The sequence below is a fragment of the Meleagris gallopavo genome, chromosome 26 (assembly GCF_905368555.1).
Source record: "Meleagris gallopavo chromosome 26, MGAL_WU_HG_1.1, whole genome shotgun sequence".
Lineage (NCBI taxonomy): Eukaryota > Metazoa > Chordata > Aves > Galliformes > Phasianidae > Meleagris > Meleagris gallopavo.
This window is the reverse complement of record NC_139429.1, coordinates 4539503-4561830: the sequence shown is the minus strand read 5'-3', so window position 1 is coordinate 4561830 and position 22328 is coordinate 4539503. Positions and strand designations below refer to the sequence as shown.

Genomic DNA, 22328 nt, shown 5'->3' with positions numbered 1-22328 from the left:
AAAGCACCCCGTGGGGAAAACTCATAATTTTTACACCGCGCGGTCTCGACTGGCCGAGCCTGGAATTACTGTCCCTTTGAAGTGCTTTTTGCAGGGCATTTACGGGCCTTTTTAATTGCCTGCAGCTTGTGAGGGGCCTGCCTGCATCCCAGCTTTTGTCCGGCTGCACTCCCCCAGGGGGGGTCCCGCTGCCCCTTGGCACGCGGCTGCACGTGGGGCTGCCCCACTGCCTCCTGCCATCCATCCCCTGCATCATCCAGCGTCACCTCCTCATCTGGAAACCGCAGCTTCCGCTATTTATCCTAACAGTAATTAAAGAGAAAAAACTATCTTAGAAAAATAGCTTTGAAATATCACCCGGTGAGGGCAGATGTTCCGGAGGTGCTGGGTTTCTTTTCTGTTAAAGGGAAAAAAAGAGAAAAGGAGCTTTTCCCAATTGTCATTGCTCTCGTTCCCGTGGGCATCCTCCTGGTTAATATGCTCGGGAGCGCACGGAATAAAATTTCAGCATCAATAATAAAGTGGAGTTTATCTTTTTGTACTTAAGTTTGGGCATCGCTTCTCAGTGGTGTACTTCAATATACTTCCCCCCCCTCCCCCTTTTTAAGGCACAACTTCAGTAAAACGGCACAAACACATATTGATCTTTCCCCTCAGATCTTAACAGCCTGAGCAGCTGTAATACCTTGCTTACATCTACCAGGTTTTTTTGTGCAGTTTTGCAACATCTCCTTAATCCAGTGAGCATAAATAGAACATTTCAATCATATTTTGCTACCAGGAACCCGGCAGATAAAGCGCTTTAAGACCTTGTTGAAAGAGCCTGTATAAGATTGCGAGCGATAAGATCGTCCTATAAGCAGCCGCCAAATGAAAAACTTTTGTTCCCACTGAAATTTGTTGATAAAGATATTGAAAATAAATTACTCGGCGAGAACTTGAGCGCTTTAAAACAATAAGCAGGTTATGTAACGACTGGAAAAATCAGCGCCCAAGTTTGATGGCAGATGCAGATTTCCAGGAGCTGCGGCACCCGTGAGATTAATGGGCTCTTTTGTTGGCCATGGCACCCAGCCCCGCTGTTTTTCTCTATTTTGCTGCTTTTGCTGGAGGAGGTGGGAAGGAAGTCTTATAAATTTATGAGAGCTTGTCAAGGGCTGAGTTTTGCACTGGGCATTGTTGTCTGTATTATGGTGAGTTGGGTGAGGATGGGTGCAGAGCGCAGTGGGGATCCATGCGGTGCCCATTGGTGCCTTCGTGGAGGAGGAGCAAAGCTGTGGTGGTCCCTGCGCATCACTGCTGTCCCGTGAGCATCCCTGCTGTCTCACCCTGCTCATCCCATACCCCCTCACCTCCAGACCTGCTCTGGGCATGGCCACCTCCAAAGAGGGTCCCACTGCATTTTGGCGCAGCGCACGTTCAGCTCTTCCCATCTCAACATTTTGTTCCAGAAAACAAGAAGATGATATTTCTGTTGGCTAAAAACTAAAAAGTTTGATGGCTCTTCTGGTTGGTTTGTGATTTGTTGGGTTGGTTTTTTTGTTTTGTTTTTGCTTTTGTGTGCATTGAAGATAAGGAGCTCCCTTGCAGTGCTCAGCAGAAAACATTGCCCATGTCTCCGTGCTGGCATTGGCCCTTAAGGACGAGCAGAGCCTGTGGTGGGGGGTTGAGGGGACAGCACAGGGCTAGGGGAGATGTGGTCACTGAGGTCTGGCAAGAGTTTGTCTTCACTTACAGAGTGACACCCATAGCAAAGCAACAGCAGAAAATGGCCACTGTATCCTTGAAACAGAATTGGAGAGTGGTTTGATTTGGAAGGGACCCTCAGAGGCTGCCTGGTGCCACTCTCTGTAGTGCACAGAGACACCCACAGCTCCAGCAGTGCTCAGAGCCCCTGACCTTGGCTGTCCGGACGACCTGTGCCAGTGCCTCACCGCCCTCAATGTAAAAGACTTGCTTGGATGCAGTCAGTCTCAAGATAACTTGAAAAGAATTAAAAAAAATCCAAACCAGAGCTGTGCATTTCTTAAGGCTCACTTAAAACCACCAAAGTTTTACTTGAGCTAATTAACCAACTACATTTTAATTCACTGAGAACACTTTCTAGCCCCAAAGAGGTGAGCGCTGCAACTTTGGCTGTGCTCTCCCCAGCAAAAAGGTTTGAACCTATAGGTGCAGAACTCAGCTCAGCCTGAAGCATGGAAGTGTGACAGGCATGTCCATAATTAAAAATGCAAAATTAGAAGATTGTCACTTATTTAGCTGACTTCTTGGCAGTAGAAGTCTGTCGGGAGGCTTGTGTTTTATTTATTTTTGCAAGGCAGATAAATCCTTTGGATTCTAAACTGCCTTGGCCTGAATTCGTGCATGACTCTTAATCCTTTGCTATGACACAGTGAATTCAGGACAAGCTTGATTAATAATTATATTCTACAGCAAAGTTGAAGGTTGAAACAAACTTCCTCTACAGCATTTTGCTGCCTTCTCTTTCTTTGGGAGTTTTTGCTCAGTGCTGGGTGTCTCTCTGTAGCCCAGCATTCCCAATGCTGCAGTTCAGCATCTTTGGGTCTCCTCTTTACCAGGCTGTTGTGGGGCTGGCTGCCTTGCACACTACCTGAAGGGAGCCATCTGTGTGGCAGCCACGATGGGAGGTGACTTTCTTGCAGAATGCATTGCACTGCTACGTTGTCTCGAAGCAAGTCGTGGGCTTTCCTTCCTGGTGCAGGCTTGGGAAGCACATCTCGGGGCTTTTTAGTGACATATTTTCATTAATTTCTAAGATAAATCAATGCCATTGTCCTGATCAGATATTTAAAAAAAAAAAAAGAAGAAAAAAACTCTCTTTAAGAGTGGCGCTTTAAGATATTTAATTTCTTTTTGTCTTCTTAACAAATTAAGCATCTGTAATGTTGACAAATATTTAGACGCAATCATTTTGCATTGAGAAATGCAAAGGAGTTTCATTCCGCGTGCAAATGCAGTGATTGAGTTCTTTGAGCAAGCAAAAAAAAAGGAGGGGGGGGAGGAAAAACTCCACCCCAATTCTTTCATCAATGCCTTTGACCGTGGGTGCTATCCTGACACCCAGAGCATTGGGCACGGAGGTGAGGACAAAGCTGTGCACAACGGACACTGCTTGGAGCCAGGCTGCATCTAATATTCACCATCCAGACCCATACAAGACCATTTCTGTTTTGTGGTTGGCAACAGCACAATAAAAATATGCTTGTCTTATTGCAAAGCAGTGATAAATGGTGGATTCGATCAGAGGTTGGCATGTGGCTGTTTGGTGTGGTACTTCTCCAATGCACATAAATGCTTCTCTGTTTATGGAATCTGATTTTGAAATGTTGCATGTGCTGCTGCTCTCACAAACTCTTCCCTGCCACCAGTATGAGAAGTTTGTGTTAAATGAGGTGTGTCCCGTAGGCAAAAGCCGACAAACTTGGCTGGAAGCATTCATTACTTGGGGATGGTATTTTTTTATGCTTCTGTCAGTTGCAAAGCTGCACTTGTTTGCAAAAGCCTGAGCTTATCAATGGTGTGCACCTCCTTGCAATCTGGGGCACAAGGTCTTGTAGGTTGCAGTTCTGGTTGTGCAATTTGCCAGAGGCAGGTGTTGTTTTATACACCAAGACATGGTGAGGGGCACATTTCCCATTGGCTGGCTGATGGTTAATTTTTTTGTGTTGTGATTGTAACAGGCTGCATCTGGGTAGGAATTGAGATTTGATAACAGATGTGTCCAGGCAACCTCTTAGAGTTACACTGCTTTGTCTTAAAGGGCACAACACACACAGGAAGGAGTTTACCAGAAGATACTGTATGTAGACATCAGGTATGGCTGATGGATACAAACATATATCCCACAGTCAATGCTGAGAAACACAGGATCTTACATAGCATGGCTTGAGTTGGAAAGGCCCTTAAAGATCATGGAACTATGGAATTGTAGAATGATTTGGATTGGAAGGGGCCTGAAAGATCATAGCACCATAGAACTGTAGAATGGGCTGGGTTGGGAACGTCCTTAAAGAGCATATAACCATAGAATGATTGAAAGGTCCTTAAAGAGTATACACCATAGAGAGGTTGGCTTGGGAAGGTTCTGAAAGAGCATAAGACCCATAGAATGGTTGGCTTGGGAAGGTCCTTAAAGATCATATAACCATAAAATTGTGGGTTTGGAAGGTCCTTAAAGGGGATAGAACCATAGAATAGTTGACTTGGGAAGGTCCTTGAAGATCGTATAATCATAGAATGGTTGGGTTGGAAGGGACCTTACAGCCCCCCCAGCCCCAACCCGTGCCATGGGTTGAGTGCCCCCTCCTTCAGGTAGCCTGGCCTTGAGCAGTTGCAGGGATGGAGTGCCCACAGCTTCTCTGGACAACAGCTGACCTTTCCTAGGGTGCTTTTAAAACTTCAACCGATTTCTGCTGGCTCCTGGCTGCACACCTGCATAAAATATGTAGATTTCATTAAATATTTTGGAAGTTCTCAGGGTTCACATTTGGAACACCATCTCCCCTCTCACCCTGCCCTCTCCCCAGGCTCCCAGCAGCACTAACCTGTCTGTGTTTTCCCCTAGGAAGCTGCACAGCGGTATGAAGACGTACGGATGCGAGTTGTGTGGGAAGCGGTTTCTGGACAGCTTGCGGCTGCGAATGCACTTATTGGCACACTCAGGTGGGTCGGGTTGGGGTGCTGGTAGGGATGTGCTCAGTGCCCACCTACTGCAAGTTCCTGATGCATGCATTGCACCCAAAGGTGGCCTCGTCCCCTTTGCAGCAGCAAATGGCAAACGTCTCGTCCAGCACCCATCCCTTGAGATGGGACTTTTTGGTGTTTTGTTTTGTTTTGTTTTGTTTTTTTCACCTTGTTTTTAAAGTTTGTTTTCAATTCTGTAATTGGGGAAATATTTTCCATGCTGAGCAGCCTGCAATAACAGACTGCGTGTAGTGCTCAGTGCTCTGTGCTGCTGCCGGAGGGCTCAGGCAGCGTCTTTGCTCCCGTGTGCTGGGCAGTGGACGCTGATCCTCACGTACAGATACCTGGCGTGGCTTCATTAGCAAAACTGTTGCAGAATTAGGTATTCTCTGTCTAATGAATCTAACTATCGGGTTCAAATTATGCAGGCCCTTTAATTAAATAGATATAGGAAGGCTGGAGCGCTGCGCGGGTGAGGAGGCTTCTGCAAGTCAATTTAGCCTGATGTTCCTGTTGGGCATGCAGCCCCATGTATGGCTAAGGGTTTTATTTAATTAAAACTAAAAAAAAAAATGCAGGTGGCCACTGGGTTTGTTAGCAGAGATGTGTTGGGATGCTCCACGGGGAGCAGCGCTGCACACTGTGGTCTCCCAGAGGGATGATGCTGGGGAGCATGCTTCAAGTTGGTGGCAGAGATTCTGAGCTCGGGTGCTTTACAAAGCAAAATCCCATTCTGCGTGGGGCACAGGAGCTGGAGGGGGGGGGCTGAGGGCCGGCAGCGTTGCCCTGGGGCTGCAGGGCACGGACGTCCCCCCCTCCCGCAGCGCTGGCGTGCGCGGCTCGTGTTTGTTACCGCCGCTTTGGCTCTCGTCCCGTCCCTGGCCGGCTGCCAGCCGTGTGGGTACAGTATGTACAGTGCGCGCCGAGCCAAGTTTGTCATCGCACAGGATTAATTTTTTCTCTAATCTGGCAAGGGTTAGGGAGGGGTGGGGGCAGCGGGCAGGGCGAGCTCTCCCAGCGCTCGAAAACAGCCGCGGCGGATTCCAGCGCTGTTATTTATTAAAGCAGGAGACCTTTGCACCTCTCCCCTCACCTCCCCCCGGCCAGGATGGAGCTTGGCTCTGAGGGGTCGGCTTGTTTTCCCGGTCAGCTTGCCTTATACACAAGCTGGTGATTGAATTGGGAGCATGCCCCAAAGGAGATGGGTGTCGTCGTCCCCCCCCCAGCACCACTGCCCCCCTCAAAGGTTGAAGGCAGTGAATAGTATTTTTAATTGCAGTTTGCATTTCAAACTTACCTAAACAAGTGTTTGGGGGAGAAACTTGATGATAAAGGTGCACTGCAGCTAATGGGCAGATTAGGGAGCACGTCCCCATTACCCCTGCGCTGCAGACAGACCTCACCCCCTGGCATAGATTGAGGCCATCACAGGTGCCATGGACCTTTGGTTCTCAAAGAGCTGCATACATCCTCAGTCATCCCAGTGATCCTATTTTGTCTTTTTGACCAAACTCTTCCCATAGTGGATCTGAAGAAGCAATGACCTTCTTCTCGAGCTGAAATGCTCCGACACAGAAAGGCAGGAAACTGCAGGAGCCCAAATGGACTGTTGCATGTTTTATTCTCGTGGCTCTTGAGCACTCTCCACACTCAACCTGCTTAAGCCCATGCATTACCCTGTGCAGCAGGGTAAAGGAGAGGGGAGCAGGGTGGTCCTGCAGGGAGAGGGGGTGGGAAGGGGCCACTGCCATCCTTACATCTGTGTTGTCCTTGTGCTCTGAGCTTGTGGGGGTGCGTGTCTCATGGAAATGCATTTGGTTTCTGGTGAAGGGAGGATGGATAAGTGAATCCAACATGAGTAAATGTAATAATTCTCATCCTTATAAATGTCCAAGCCAGCCCTATGGGGGTTTTGTGGTGCGCGCTGTGACGCGGAGATTATTTGGCACTCTTATCTCAGCAGCTTTCAGGTGCATGATAAATACTCTGCCAAATGTTTACATTTCAATATAGGCTTACCCTTAATGAAGTGCAAAGTGTTGGTGCGTGCATGGCGTGGCTGCATTATCACTGCCTGCTCCTAACTGGGATGTGTTTGCAAAAACTTTAAAGATTGCATTAAGAGAAGGACAGAAAAAACTCATTGCCTGGGAGAAGCGGGGGGATTTGGGGATTTACTCCTTCCCTGCTGCTTGCTTTGCCTTTGCTTCTGGTCCGAAATCTCTGCCGTGATGGAGATGGATGCTGTAACCACCCAGACTGCAAATGGGGACAAATGTGGGCAAGGCCATTTGTGCGGGTTGCTGTGCCCTCCTGCAGCACCTGCAGTGCCCGGGGGCTGCGGGATGGAGGAGCAGCGCTGGGAGCTGCGAGGTGCTGGGAGCAGGATTCGGCCCCGACCCTGCCGCGATCCCATGGGTCCCACGGGGGACACCTGAGGGTGCTCATCCTGCCAAGGTCTGGCACTACAGCCTCATTGCCCGCTGCACGTCTCTGATGAACATCAACGTTCCTTCCTCGCTGGTTATCTCCCGCTGAAGATGTTTGATCAGAGATGGAGGCGATAGCCCCTCGCCGCGCTCCTCCCTCCGTGCCCAGCATTGTTCAGTGGAAGGGAGCAGGAAGGGAAGCGCTGAAGGCTCAGCGGGGATTTTTCCCGGCCCCCCCTCCCCGCCTGGCCGCCGTCCCGCGTTCGGTCCCCGAGTGATGTCAGCGGCCTGCCGGCAGGTCTGGATGTTCTGCCAGCATTCCTGCGTTTATGATCATCCGCAGATGTGCATCCAAGAACACACTGTACCCACAGCAGAAATTAATGCAGGCTTGACTGCCGGCCAACCCGCACACACAGGAGAGAGGAAGAAAGAAAACAAAAACTGTTTAATGCTGTTTATAAATTATACACTGGCTGATGAAAAATACATTTCTCCCCCCCTCCCCTCCCCAACCCCCCAATCCTTTCTGCCTCAGGAGTCTGAGCTGAGACCAGAAGAATATGGTTTGCTTTTTAGCTCCTGTTTTGGCTCCGTTCCTAGACCCGGCTGCTGATTCAGAGCCAGCTTATTTTTTCCCCCCTTACCTGATGAAATATATTTATTTTTCACCCGTCACTGCTTCTCCTCTCTCCCCGCTTTTTGGCTGCTCTTTGTTATTTAAGGTGTTCTGCGCCGCATTATGCGGAGCGCGATGCCAGGACCCATTACAGCATAGTGCTCTCTGTAGCAAATAAATCTTACGCACATCTGTCTACATTAATACCTCTAAATATATGTGATCATCGCGGCGCAGCCCGTCGCCTTCCAGGTTCCTCGTCGTGCATGCTAGATGGGAAAGTTATGGAAGTTCAATGCAGGGCACTGTGCCGGAACCCCCGGGGGGGTCGGGCTGAGACCTCTCCCCATGGCTGGGAGCCATCCCCTGCCCCATCGCCGCGCCTGCCCAGCCCTCCCCGCGTCGCTCACAATCCATTTACATGGCTTTTGTGTTTTTTAATACTGCTAATGTTTATCATTTGCCCAACAGGCTTGACAGATTTTGTTTCCTGTAGAGCATCGCGGCTTTAAAGCCCCCTTGTTGCTAAGTAGCAGCCTCCCTGTACTGTAATGGGCTGATTTCGTATTCCGTTCAGCACTGTATCTTATTTTTGTATGCAAGACAAAGTGTTTTGATGGAGGACGATTGCAGAAGTGTCTGGAGGCTGTTTGGAGTTTTATGGGCTGTATAGTACACTGTGTGCTTTCTGAACAGAACACAGGCTGTTGAATTTTGGATTGGATTTGTCATTTTTTCCCCTCTGAGAGGAGGCTGTCAGATAGAACATTACTTTAAGGGTGGAGGAAAAGTGGAAATTATGTAATAACCTTTTTTATTGTTGCTAAGCTGAAATTATTATTATTTTTTTTTAACCTGAAAATATCCCCTTCTCTCCATTACTTCTCCCTGTGTCCCCAAGCAGCTCTCCAATCAGCAGATGAAATTGGGATGGTGATGCTGGTGGATGCTCTCCCCACCTTTGGTGCATCCATCCCATCCCCTTAGTTTTGGGTGGTGTGTGAGGGAGGTGCTGCCGGGTGTCTTCCCATGTCAGGTGATGTGGCACAGCAGTGGGCAAAGTCCCCAGCAAGGGACAGCCTTCACCCCGTCCCCCTGCCCGACGTGGTGCAACCACTGCCACCCGGCCAAGCCAACAGCTTGGGTGCCAAAATGAGCCCAAACCCCAGAGCCCAGCCCCGGTTCATCCCCTGCTGGCAGGCTTCCCCTTGAGCATCGCTCCTGCCCTGCTCTTTGGGATGCAGACCTATTGCCCTGCAGCTTGAAGGCAGCTGCAGAGGAAGGGTTGCACTGAGCATCCATTAGGGCACCACTTGGGCGCCTTTGGCTGCTCTTTGCTGACAAGCTGGAAGGAACACATGGGAAATACTTGGGTTTACACCTTCCTCCTGTGCTACTTGATGCTGCTGTCGGCCATTTCCCCATGAAGCTGGCAGCGCAGAATGCCCCGATAGCACTGAGGATGAGCTCATCCTTTGGGGCTGAGGTTCACACTTGGTTCAGAAGCTTTTACCTTTTATAAAACACACACCTTCCTTTTTTTTATATTATTTTTATATTCAATTATCGCATTTTTATGGCAGTTTAGAGAAAAGGATGAAAAGAAAACCCTTTCACATCTCTCTAAATCCAAACCTGGTTTGAAGCTTGATATTTTCGGCCCTTCCTAGATGTCTTTTATACTTTTAGTGGAAAGTACTGGAGATTTTACTGTCTCTTCCACTTGGGTGAAACAGGGGAAAGGGAAATAATAATAATAATAATAACAATAATAATAATAATAAAAAGCAGCTTTATGTGAGCAAAAGAAGAAAACAAGAGAATGGGGTAGAGAACAGGCTAAATTTAAAATTGTAATTGGCTGACTTCCACAGGCTTGCGGGTGTTTTAATGACTCATAATAACTTCATTTAAAACCAGCTGAGCAGAAAATAGATTGGAGAGGAGCCTCAGGCCATTATGGATTTGTTTTTTTTTGACAAGCTCTGTTTTCGGCAGCCAGGAAGGCACTCACAGAGGGCTCGGCTGTTTTCTCTCTCTTAGAGTTGGTGGTCTGCCCAAGAGAGATTGTATAGAAACCAGGGCTCGGATTTTTTCTTTCTTTCTTTCTTTTTTTTTTAACTGATTAAAAATAGATGCCTTGAGGTATTATTTTAGCATCACTGTGGGTTGTTTTTTTTTTTCCTTTGCACTTTTGATGTGGTAAATGGAACATAAATAAAATTGTTTTTGAAATTACTGAATTAATTAGGGTAGTAAAGCGACGACAGTGCATAAATTTACTTGGCACTTTTTTAATCCATATTTTTCCCTCTCTCCACCTTCTTGCCGATTACAGCATTTTAATAATATATAATCCCAAATTTTTATTAATCCCTTGTGCTTGAGGGCGGGGACTGGAGTCAGTGCTGTATCACAGGGCTGTCGCTTTGGAGCACGCGTTGCAGTTATGCAGGGTCTGGGTGTTCTGTTGGCGTGGAGCCCTGCCTCAGGACCCTCCTTGAGATGCAGCACGGGCAAATACTGCTTTTCCTGTTTTCTACCTGAAAATAGCAGCGATACGTTTGTGTGGGTTGAGCCATTTTGCGTTGTGCTTTTTCAGTGAGGCTGTTGGAAGGCTGGGCGGGAGCATAGGGCTGTGAGCAGACATCCCATGATGGCCCTGGTCCTGCTGGCTGCTCCCTGCCACGGCTGGGGGTCTGGGTGGCAACCAGTCAACGTCAGAGGTTGGAGCTGTATGGTCTTTGAGGTCCCTTCCAACCTTCTGTGGTTCTGTGCTCCTTAACGTCCCTTCCAACCCAACTCATTCTACAATTCTATGGCTCTATGGTCTTTAAGGGCCCTTCCAATCCAACCTATTCTAAGTTCTATGGTTCTGTGCTCTTTAAGGTTCCTTCCAACCCATTCTAAATTCTATGTTTCCATGATCTTCAGAGTCTCTCCCAACCCAATTCATTCTAAATTCGATGGTTCCATAATCTTTAAGGTCCCTTCCAACCCATCTTATCATTCTATGATTCTTCTTCCTTCTGTTTTTTCGAGGCACGTGAGTAACCATTTATATTTTTAAGTACCTCCTCTTCTCCTTATTGCCTCAGCCTCCTTTCAGCTTTCTCCTGGCCACCAGCCCCATAAAAGTTTATCACAGTCAGGAACGGTTAAATGGGCGCGGGAAAACAGTGGTTTAGTAAATTGTAAAATTAGTTGGGAAGGTTAATGAGGCATGGCTCATCTGCTGTCGGAGGAGAGCAGCTTTGTGGAGGTAGCAGAACACCTTGCAAAGGTGTCCCCACTGCCACCTCTGTGACCCTCACAGGATCTGTCTGTCCCTATCTATTCATTTTTATCCTAACTCTGGAAAGACCACCACTGCACTTGTTGTAATGCAGCACCTCAATTACGGTGCAGGAGGTGAAAATCAAAGCTTTGGAGCAGCCCAGCAGCTTCAGACCTGCTGCCTGTGCCGCAATTACGGTCTTGGGAACACCAAAGGCAAGCGGACGAGTGTCATTTTTAACCAGTTAGAACATTTTACTACTTCCTAACATCACAAGCGTTAAACCTAGAGAGCCTACTCCTTGTCCTCAATAAAGTAATTAAGCTGAATGGGCGTTGGGAAGTATTATTAAGGCCGATAGGGACTAAAAATAGGAAAGCTCTGTTTTCAGATCCACAGAGCCTTTTCCTTACAGGTTGGAGCCATTTCAGGGTACCCCCATGCCAGGATGAGCTGTTGAGACTCAGGATGCTTTGCAGGAGGTGCGGTCCGGTGCTAAAGCTTGTAGTTTGCTGTATTCCACGGGAAAAGTTGATCAGTTGTTTCCACGTTTCACTGAGTAGATGCCTGGGGGAGTGTGAAAGAAGTAGTTCTTTTAGGTGGGTTAAAATAGTGGGATGATGTCTGTGGGTCCAGGTGTGCAGTGATTGGATGCAGCTTGGGCACAGAGGGTTGGGTGCCAGCGGGGTTGGCATGGCCAAGGGGATGCCGCTTGATCCTAGTGCTAGGGCAGCTGTGCAGCCTGGGGCTTTTGGGGGAAAAAGATGTGGAAAAGGGATCGAATGGCAGCGCTGCATCTATTGCTGCCCAGTAGGTAGTAACTGGGGGCAAAACTCTGAGCTGGGAGCCCTAGGCACCGCATCCATCCTGCTCGGGGGCGATGTTCAAGCTCGCCATTTCTGGGATCTAATTTCCGAGAAACCGAGCGCATCGCTCACGCCGTGTCATTAAAACAAGCATCATTCATCCCCATGTCACGGCACGAGCAGCCTTAGCCCCGCAGGGAGGAAAAACCTGTCCAGCGAGGAAGAAAAGGGCCAAAAAGCACAAAAAGCACGTGCTGACCCCATCCCGCTGCGTGCCGGGCGCTGAGCGAGCCGCTTCTCGGCGTGTTTTTGCCAGCCTGCTGCCGCGAGGACCTTTATTAGGCAGGAGCTATAAATTTGCTCGTACAGATATAAATGTTCGGTGGAGGCTTGTGTGCCAATTACAAGGCATGCTCCAAAACACAGCTGATACTTGGCAGCACGTTAAGTCCCATCCCCTTGGGAAGATCATCTGAAGATATCTATGTACTGTAGGCAATACAAGCCACTCGCTAAAAATACCCTCCCAAAACTTCTGTTTACATTTTAATGGGCTAATAGTTTTTACGGGTGTTATTTAAAAGAAGAAAAGAATAAAAAAAAAAAAAAGAAGGAAAAAAAAAAAAAAAGCCCTGACACAGCCTCTTGATGTACTGCTTTCAAATATGTCATGCTCCCTCTAATAAACATCTAACTGTTTTTTCTAAGCCCTGTTATAATAAGCTCAGATGTTGGATGACATTTTTCCTGGTGACTCACATAGTAAAATTAACCTTGAACTATTTACATATTCAATCGCCGTACTCTCTCCTCCCCCCTCTCCTCCGAGCGTGTGTACATTACAGGAATTCTGGCTCCAGATCAGTTTTTGTTTTGTTGATTAAAAAAAAATTCCCTGCCTGGAGTACACATCTACTTGAGTGAAAGAACACACAGTCCTGGCCTTTGGAAATTGGCAGGCAGCGTGCTGTTCCCTGACTGATAAGAGGTACTGTAAATAAAACTGTACAGCATAGCCTGTTGTAAAATGCCCCGTGTCTGTACTCATTGTTCTGACAGCTTATGCTTTTTTTGGGTATGCTGTTTTGGTACACTCTGTACTTCCTTATGTAACCCAGCATGCATATCTCATCAGAACATTCACCCTGTTTATTTTAAAATCTCAAGGAATTTTGCTGTCCCCCTGCCCTCCCCGCCCCCCGGTCAGCTGCCGGCGGGCGCCTCGTGCTTTGCTTTTCTCTGAGCTGCTCAGCAGTCCCTGTGCCTTCCCGCATCCCCCCTCCTGCACCCTGCACTCATGCCCACCTTCCCCTCTGCATAGGATGGCATTGTGTTGAAGCCGGGGGCCGTGTTGGAGCTGAGGACTGTGTCAAAGCTGGGGGCTGCAGCTCCGTGCTGTCCCCACTATGGCCCTGCTGCAGTGGTGGTGATGCTCGTGGGGTCCTGGCCCCTCATGGTTCAGCTGCTCGACACGGGGCCAACTTGTTGCTCCATCAGGTTGGTGTAACCTCGTGGATTACGCTTCACAGCAGTGGGTCTCGGAGAGCTCAAAGTGGAGATGGAGAGGCATCGCCTTGGCAACTGCCTGCTGTACATCAGCTGTGCTGGAAGCTGATGGGGAGGGGTGGGCGGCGCTGCCCTATTGATCAGGGTCCCATGGGTGCCCGGGAAGGCTGCCCCAGTCCTGTACTCCCAGTGCCTGTCCCTGCAGCTGGTCTGGGAGCTGCCTTTCTGCACTTCATCGGGATGCTCGCCATGCTCTGTGCCTGGTTTGGCTCAGCAGGATGGTTTGGGTGCTGAGTGCACATCATTTACCATTCGGTGGATGAGGTTTTGTTGTCCCCACGTGGGCAATGCCCCATGCCCCCTTTTCAGCCCTGGGTATGGCATGCAGTGTGTGCTTCTGGGGAGAAATGAAATTACAAAGAAAAAAAACAACCACCCAACCCAACACAGAAACTGTGGCATGGCCCTGCTGGCCTTTTGGGTCACTGCTCCAGGAACAAAACATCCCGAGCAAGCTCCTGAACAGCAGTGACCTCTCTAATTATGCCGGTAATAGAGCCCAGCTCGTTATTAAAGCCGTCCTTGGGCAAAGGGAGGGGGCAGCTGGCACGGGGCTGTGTCCCCACATCCCTGTGTCCCCCAGCACATGGGAACAGGGCTGCGGCCGCGCCGTGATGTCACCAAAATGCACCTTCCTATTTATTTTTTTGCAAGCAGCCATGTGGTTTATGCACACTTGAGTTGTTTTGAATGCAAACTTGACATCATAGGGAAGGCAGCAGAGAACAACATATGCACAGTAAACAGGCAGACTGTCTTATTGATTAACAGATGAGACCTCTATTATCGATCAAAGCTTGGCGAGAAAATTTATCACTTTTAATTTCGCTGCTGCCAAATATTTCTGCCTGTGAGCCAGCCGTTACTAAGACAATTTAAAGGCAAAGGAATTCTCGTGGTAATGGATTTGGTGGTACCTCCGTCTCTCCTTTTGTTTCATTGCACTGTGCATCCCGGGGTTGGTTCCTGAGCGTGGATGCGGGCATGGGGAGCAGCTCTGTGTGCCCCTGTCCTCTGAGCTGCTCCTCCATGCTCTGCTCCACGGATGGGTCCCTACAGCAGCAGAATCGAGCTTCACGATCTCACAGCCTCGTTCACAGCTTTGTCCTGGCAGCGTAAGCACTGGAGATAGTGTGCATTGTTAATCTGGTTTTATCTGGAAGTGACTTATCTGCTGTTAGACATCCTGTTTTTTTTCCTTGTTCTCACCGGCACCTCTGACCCGCCGCACGCGGCACATGTTGATAGTGATTTTCTAAGAATTCCCCCAAACACCACATCTCTCTCACAGGCAAAGGAGTATCTGTGCTTCTCACTGAATGGTGTTGTTTCTGCCGCGTTGCTTATCAGATGGTTTCTGCCTTCGCTTTCCTCCCATCCTCTGATACTGGTGACGACGCTACAATAGGAAGGGGCAGGAAACCAATTAAAGTTAGATCAGTTGCCACTCTAATGAAACTCATTGATGTTTAATGATTTTTTGAAAACAAATATTTAATTTCTTCTTGGCAAGCAACACCTCTCAGTGAAAGAACTGTGCAACGTCAATGGTATATCTGTGCATTGTGCTGTTATTTGGAACTCACTGAGCAGTGAGACGGAGGAGGGCGGCTGCTTCTTGCTGCTGTTTGTGGACTGTAAAATACACATCCGTCTATCCAATAAATTCTGCTTTTTATGAAGTGAATGGCTTTAAAAATACATGCGTTCCTAAAGGAGTCCTCTTCATATCACTTTCATGCTGTTTGCTTGTGTTGGTTCCGTGAGAACCTTTCTCTCCAGAAATGGATAAATTCTCCTATCGGATCCTGATTTGGAGCTTTGATTTTGGATGCTTGCTGTTGAGTTGCTCCATCCAAGCCCTGTCCCCATACATGGCTTCGCTGCTAGGGATGCCTGTCTGTGCCCACCCCATCCCTTCTGCAGTGCTCTTTGCCACTGTGATTTCCCACCTTGCTGTGTGCTGTAGCTCTCTGCTGTGCGTGCTCTCTGAATAATGCTCCTTTTCCCCTTTGTCTTTCCAGCGGGTGCCAAAGCATTTGTCTGTGATCAGTGCGGTGCGCAATTCTCAAAAGAAGATGCCCTGGAGACACACAGGCAGACACATACTGGTATGTTGACTTTTCTTTTTTTTTTTTTGCCTAACTTCTTCTCCAAACAAACAGCGCAGAAGGAAGAGCTGTGTGTGCTGCCTCTGCTCTGGGCAGCCGTGCTTTCTAGGAGATCCCTTTCCCAGCTCTGTTACTTCTCCCTCAGTGAGCCCTTATGTCCAATGGAGGGATCCTGTGTCCCACCGCCCCGCTTGATCTTGTCCCATTCTGTCCCTAAGCAGTGACCCTTGCTGCTGTTCCCTTCAGGAATGCTCAGGATTAGGCTGACTTTCTGCAGTCATGCAGTGATGCAGTTGCTGGGGAGCGCAGTGCTTTGCTCTGGGTGTGGTTGTGGTGCTGGTTTCACCCCAGTGGGGTTTGTTTGTTTCTTGGGGAATGAAACTTTTGCTGGGGAGAATGGTTTTAAAATGGTTTTAAAATGATTTTAAACTTTTGCTAGGGGGGCAGGGGGGAATGGTTTTAAGCTGAGACAAGGAAGGTTTGGGTTAGATATTAGGAGGAAGTTTTTCACTCAGAGGGTGGTGATGCACTGGAACAGGTTGCCCAAGGAGGCTGTGGATGCCCCATCCCTGCAGGCATTCAAGGCCAGGCTGGATGTGGCTCTGGGCAGCCTGGGCTGCTGGTTGGCGACCTGCACACAGCAGGGGGTTGGAACTGGATGAGCATTGTTGTCCTTTCCAACCCAGACCATTCTATGGTTCTGTGATTGATATGATTCTAAGCACCTGTTTATCGAACACCATTTAGACCTAAGTTAGATATTTAAGCTTCCTTTGGAAGTTTTGGCAAACAACAAGATTCACCCTTTGCGGTCCCAGCTTCTGACCTGCCCAAGTCCATTTCAATCTTGAAATTAGTTCCATTAAGGTAAGTCAGCCTGCTTTTTGTTGACCTCTTGGAAATATTTTTGTGTTTGCATTACAATTTGTGACTCTCGAAAGGGAAACATCCCCAGGTGGGTTCCTGAGAGATACTGGTGGAAAGAGCAGCACAGCCATCTGTGGTTCAGCTCAGAGTGTCGTTGTGCTGCTGGATGGCCACCCTTGCTCTGTACACCAAGCACTGGCCATGATGCAAACTGACCAGTATCCATAGAATATTGGCTTTAAGAAAAGTGGGAGAGGTGCTGGGAACATAGAACCAGCCCTGCCCTTGCCCCAGACCCAGGAGCAGAGGTTTGGAAGTATGGAAGTGTTGCTGTTGGCAGGAGTTGCTAAAGGGGTTGCAATTTCCTTCCAGATAATTGGTTTGTTGCTCCCTCGATGTTGTAAACACGGCTCTAAAATTCAGGTGTAACTCTCATCAAACTTCTACTGAATGTGACCAGTGCAGTGGCACTTGGCCACCATTTCAGATTTTAAGAGAAGCTTTCCAAGAGATAAATAACGTTGTCAAGACTGTTTTGATGATCGGGAGCCTAAGAGTGGTGCATTATAAATCATCTGAGAGTCTCAGCCTACACTGATCATTCTCTTCCTGCTTTCAAGCATCTCTACAAATAATTGCACTGTACTGGGGCTCTCTGTGGGTTTCGCCTTGCAGCCACGAGGTCTGTGTGTCGCTTCTAACGGGATGCTAAGATGCTGAGTGGGATGAGAGCAGGAATGCGGCCCTGGGGGGGCCTTGGGGTTCCTTTCTTGGCACAGGAGCAGAGCCCCATCTGTTATCCCAACATCACACAGTGTTCAGGCAAATAAAGAGCCATCAGTGCACCGTGAGTCCCTCCTGCAAACCACTGCGTGATACGGCAGGCTGATAAAGAAGGCAGCTTGAGTTGCAGCATTGTTTTAGCTTCCGTGCTTTGTAAGGGTGAGAGCCTGAGCTCTTCTTCCAGTGCAGCGTAGACACGAGGCAGTGATTCACTAAAGCACTATTGCTTTTATAGCTTAGCTCTAAAGTATGCATGTAGGAAACCATTGTGCAGCAAATACTGCGTAATATGACTGCTCCCTCTGTGAGGAAAACGTTGCTCCTTTCCAAAGAGCTATCAACAGTTGGCTTTTGCCACGTTTCTGTTATTGTGCTTTCCAGCTCTTCGGGTTGGATATGGCTGGCTGTGGGTGAGCACGAGGAGCTCCTTCTGCCCCATACAGGGTGACAGATACACGCTGTAAACACTGCCCTTCCAACCCACAGTGGGTTTGTTATGGGGCACGGAGGAGTTCACATCAGGCAGTCCAAAGTGGAGTCTTTGAGCAACTCCTGAAATCAAAATTGCAGAGAAGAGCCCTCTCCCCTCTGTGCTATATTAAGGGCAGTTTAGATTAGAGCAAGCTAGTCTTTCAATGCTGAAAAAACTGATAGATGCCACTAATGACTGCGTTTATACTCAGAGGTTGAAATTCGATGTGTGGACGCTATGTTGGCATGCAGAACATGACCGGTTATATGCCAGAGGTTGTAATGACCGATCAGTAATATAAATTGCTGCGTCACTGAGCAGGAATAGGCTCAGCACGTCATTTGATCTGGAAACTTTGCTTGCCAAGCAGCAGGTAATAAATTTTAAAGTGATTGCCCTCTGTATTCAAAGTCATGCTACTTGAGGCTGAACTTTACAAACCATAATCTATTTAGCAACTGTATACGCTGTAGGTTAGGGAGGGCAGAAAAGCTTACAGGAACTCGCCAGCACATCGAGGGGTTGGGTTTGGTGCATGCCCCACGCTGGGCTGGTGAAGCAGGCTCTGGAGCATGGGTTTGGTAGTGGCCATGTGTGGTGTCACAAGGCACCACCAAACATCACACTCCCAGGGCTCTGCAACCCCTGCAGGCAATGGCTTGGTCCAGAGCCATCCTGAAAGCCGTGCAGAGCAGTGTGGAGATGGGCTGTCGCTGGTGACCTTGACAATTCTGCATGAGTCAGTGTTGGCCTGATGGGAAAACTTGGGGCTGGACCATGGCGGTCTGTGTGTGTGCCAAAGCTCAAAGGGTGACATGAAAACTTAGCCCAGCGGAACACGATGACCCAGGTTAAACAGGTTTATCATCACCTCTGAGCTGTAAACACACACATCTCAGTTACACATCAGAAATGGGCTCTATGGCCAGAGGAGCTCACACTCACTGAAATTAATAGCTTCCTGTTGTTGGGCGGCACTCAAATAGCGCTGCCTGTGGCAGAAGAAACATTCCTCCAATACAGTTGCTATAATTAGCTCTCTTTCTAAATAATGACATCTCCCAGAAAAGGTTTTGGAGCGTCATCCTCTCATCCTTAGCAGCAGGTTGTTTGGCCAACTCGGTGGAAGACTTTCAGACTTTGCCAAAAGAAAAAAAAAAATGCCCTTTTTTGGTAGATGTTGGGGTGGATGGCTTCAGGGGTGGTTCAGACATTTCTCAGGGAGAGGCTGAATAAATAAGCTTTGTATAGGACTCCTTTGGCACAGAGGTACCAAACAGACCTGTTTTGTTCAGAAATGCAGCTCTTATTGCAGGGTGCAGCTCCAGTTTGCAAAAAGCCAACTGACGGTTGTTGGTTTTCTGGGTCATCCAAAGCTTGGGAAGTTTTCTGAAATGGATGACTAAGGACTCTTGGTTTTTTTCCACGTGGGGAGATGTTTCTCAGGTGAACAGGTTGGATGTAGGAACGCTATTTTTCTCACATTTTTCCGTTGTTCTCACTGCCCCTTCCAAAAGACAGTGCACCAGGAGGAGCTGGACTTGGCAATCCTTCTGCAACCCTTCCAGCTTGGGATACTCTATTCCAATTTGGTGTAAATTTTCTGCCCGGTTACTGCTGTAAAACAGTCTCCATCTCTTATGGTGGAAAAATTAAGCCCTTCTTTCAGCTGCAGTGTAAAAGGTATTAAAAGACAAAGTCACTCCTGCTTGTAAACACAGGGATGGCCGCGCCGCCTGTGGCCCGGCCGGCTCTGGGCTGAGAGGTTCTTTCTGGGTGTTCACTTTCCTTGGCCTCCATCCTACAGCAATAGGAAAAGCAGCAACTGTTCTGGCTCATCTTCATAGCAGCGTAAGCCCAGCGCCATGCCGGAGGGAGAGCGTGGAAAATTACTTACTGTGCTCTTCTAATGTAGAGGAAAAATTAAATGTATTCAGGAGAAAACCAATCACTACCAAGCAGTGCATCCACAAATGGGGCTCTGGTAGCTCATTGCTGGCGTTGGAGGTAATGGGGTTGGGGCTTGGCTGGTGTGCCATGCACTTTTAGAAGTATCAGAGGTGATTTGTGTAGTATTTCCTAAAAGCAAGAGGCTTCATCCCGTCTCTCCTCCTCCTCTCTGCCATCACTCCCTTCTCCCACCCACAGCAGACACTTCTGCGGCGATGACTGGGGTGCAAACAGCAGAATGGAGTTAATAAAACCAATGTGTAACTGAAAATTGAAAAGCTATAAATCTCCCTTTATTTTTTTTTTTTCCTGGGATGTTGGTAGCATTTTGATTTAATAGTTGGACAAACACAAGGGTCTATTTTATTCAGAGTTTACAGGCCTCAGGGCTGTTATTCCTCCAAATTTAATAGCATTGAAATTGCAGGGTTTGCGATAATTTGCCTATCACTTTCTGCTCTCCCATTGATGTTTATTGTCAGCGGGATGGAATCTCAATCCGATTCACTTAGATAACATGTCTGTTAAACATTTAGATAATTGTGCCATCATTAACTTGTCACATTATTTTAGAGATTCAAAACAGTAACGTGGTAAGCGGAGGTACAAAGGGAAAAAAATCCAGCATGCAAGAACAGAGTATGGGGTGAAGAGGAGTTGGGAGGGGACAGCATTGCCCTGGGATGCTCCCACCAGAGGGATGCTCCTGTCCTGGGGAACTGGGAGGAGGCAGAAATGGGGATTTCAGCCCCCAGACCCACCAGCAGCTCCACTCCTCTCCTCAACCCAACGTGTGCAGCATCTCCCGGCGTGTTTGCGACTTTCTATTACTGTTTCACAGTACTCTGGAGGGTTTTAACAGAGCTGCTTGATTGGGCTTATGGGGAAAATGCCATCAGATTGCATTTTTCTCCATAGATAGAGATAACGTGCGGTAGTATTAAGTATGTTTACATGTAATTATCCCTCCTGTACTCGGTTGTGTGAACCCAAGTGGAAGAGCAGAGGACGCAGGAGGCATGGATGTGGGTGCAGATGGGTGAGTGACCCCAGCGAGCTCCGTGCTCTGGGCATTCTGCAGCACCACAGAGATCAGTAGGCTTTGGGGAGCTCCTGTTGGACCATGCAGGGTCAGTGCAGGAGGAGGGCTGCATTACCAGCTCCTGCCCCATGTCCTCTGTTCCCAGTCAGAGCTGTTCAGATTGGGGCTGTCCCATTTCTTTGTTTCATTACGGGTGTTGCGTTGGCTACTAGCAAACAAACAAAACAGTTACACTTAAAATCATGCTGCAGGCTTTGGTGGATGATGCCTGGCTGAGCGAAGCTTTGACATATCTACCCTGTTATAGCTCCAATTTCAGATGCAAGTACAGGCAAGGGAACAATCAGCATTTTGGTTTTTCATTAGGAAGTGAAAACGTCCCTGCGCGTCTCCTGCGTTTTGGAGTCTGCAGAGCGCTGGGCTGCTTCCTTCCTTCAGCATGGGGTGCTGGGAATGGGACATGGTGCTGCAATGGGGCTGTGGGGCGAGTGAGCTGTGAGTAAAGGGAACGTGGGCAGGAGCCATTGAGAACAGGGACAGGAACCTTCGGGAATGTGGGTAAGGAGCTTTTGGGAATACGGATAGGAGCCAGTGGGAATAGGGACAGGATCCATTGAGAATAGGGACAGGAGTCTTTGGGAACAGGGACAGGAGCCTTTGGGAATATAGATAGGGGCCTTTGAGAACATGGACATGCCTTTGGGAGCGTGGATGGGAGCCTGCATGAGAGCCAGGCTGTTAGGGAGGGGAGAGGGAAGGTGTTACTATTTGTCATAATTGAGCTCTCTGACCACACGTAGATCTTTACAGGTGGAAAACCATCCCCACTGCCCGGGAGGTGGTATCCCCCAGCCTGCTGCTAGAGGCTGAGCATTGCCTCCCTGCACCCCAGCTGCGATCCCAATAACGAGTGAGACAAGGGAGGGTGGAGGAGAGGCCGAGTGGTGAAGTTGGAGAGTGCACAAATTGTGGATTTTTCCACAGTGTAACAAAGTTTTGCTCCTCATGTGCCAGCAAAGAATGTTTCAGGCGTCGCTGCCAAGTCTTGCGATATTTTGGCAGCTCTTGGAGTGCTTCACAGACCTGGAGTCCTATGAACACATCTGAAAGGATCGCAGAGAGAAAAACTGTAAATACGCAAGAAAACATCGGCTCCAAAGCTGTTGTTTTATGACACGGCTGTGATTTTTCTTTTGGAGGTTGGAGCGTTCGGTTCTGGCAGCGTTGAGGAGATCTTGTGCATGGGGCTGGGCTAGGGGTGCAGGCTTTGGTCCAGGTGTGAGCATCACACGACCCTATCTGAGGAACAGATGGGAGCAGAGATGTGGGTGCTTGGTTCTGGAGGTGAACTGCAAACCCTGAGTGTGCCAAATAAATCTGGTTTCCCTCAAAACTCTGCTTTCCTTGCTGAGGTTTTAGCTGCCACATGTGGAGGGTGTGAAGATGCTTTTGGCATCCGGTGTGCCCAGGAGATGAAGTGGGAGTGATTACAGGCAGAGAAACCATCTTCTGACACAAGGTCTGCTGCTTCAATAACGCAGGCACCTATGGAAGTGCAGTGGCAATCCTGAAGGTTTTCAGGGAACATGCAGATGTGGCACTGAGGGATGTGATCTAGTGGGCATGATGGGGCTGGGTTGGCAGTTGGACTTGGTGATCTTAGTGGTCTTTTCCAACCTTAATGATTCTGCGATTGTAT

The 22328-nt window shown here is 48.4% G+C and overlaps 1 protein-coding gene across 2 annotated transcripts in view; it reads left to right on the top strand.

Moving 5' to 3' along the window:
* The window catches only part of ZBTB16 (zinc finger and BTB domain containing 16), a 74113-nt gene that overhangs the window by 30221 nt on the left and 21564 nt on the right, over window positions 1-22328 (top strand). For both annotated transcript variants that reach the window (XM_085209130.1, XM_085209131.1), the window contains exons 3-4: window positions 4589-4686; window positions 15429-15515. In XM_085209130.1, coding sequence (XP_085065256.1) covers window positions 4589-4686; window positions 15429-15515 — 185 coding nt within the window. The remainder of the gene's footprint in view (window positions 1-4588; window positions 4687-15428; window positions 15516-22328) is intronic.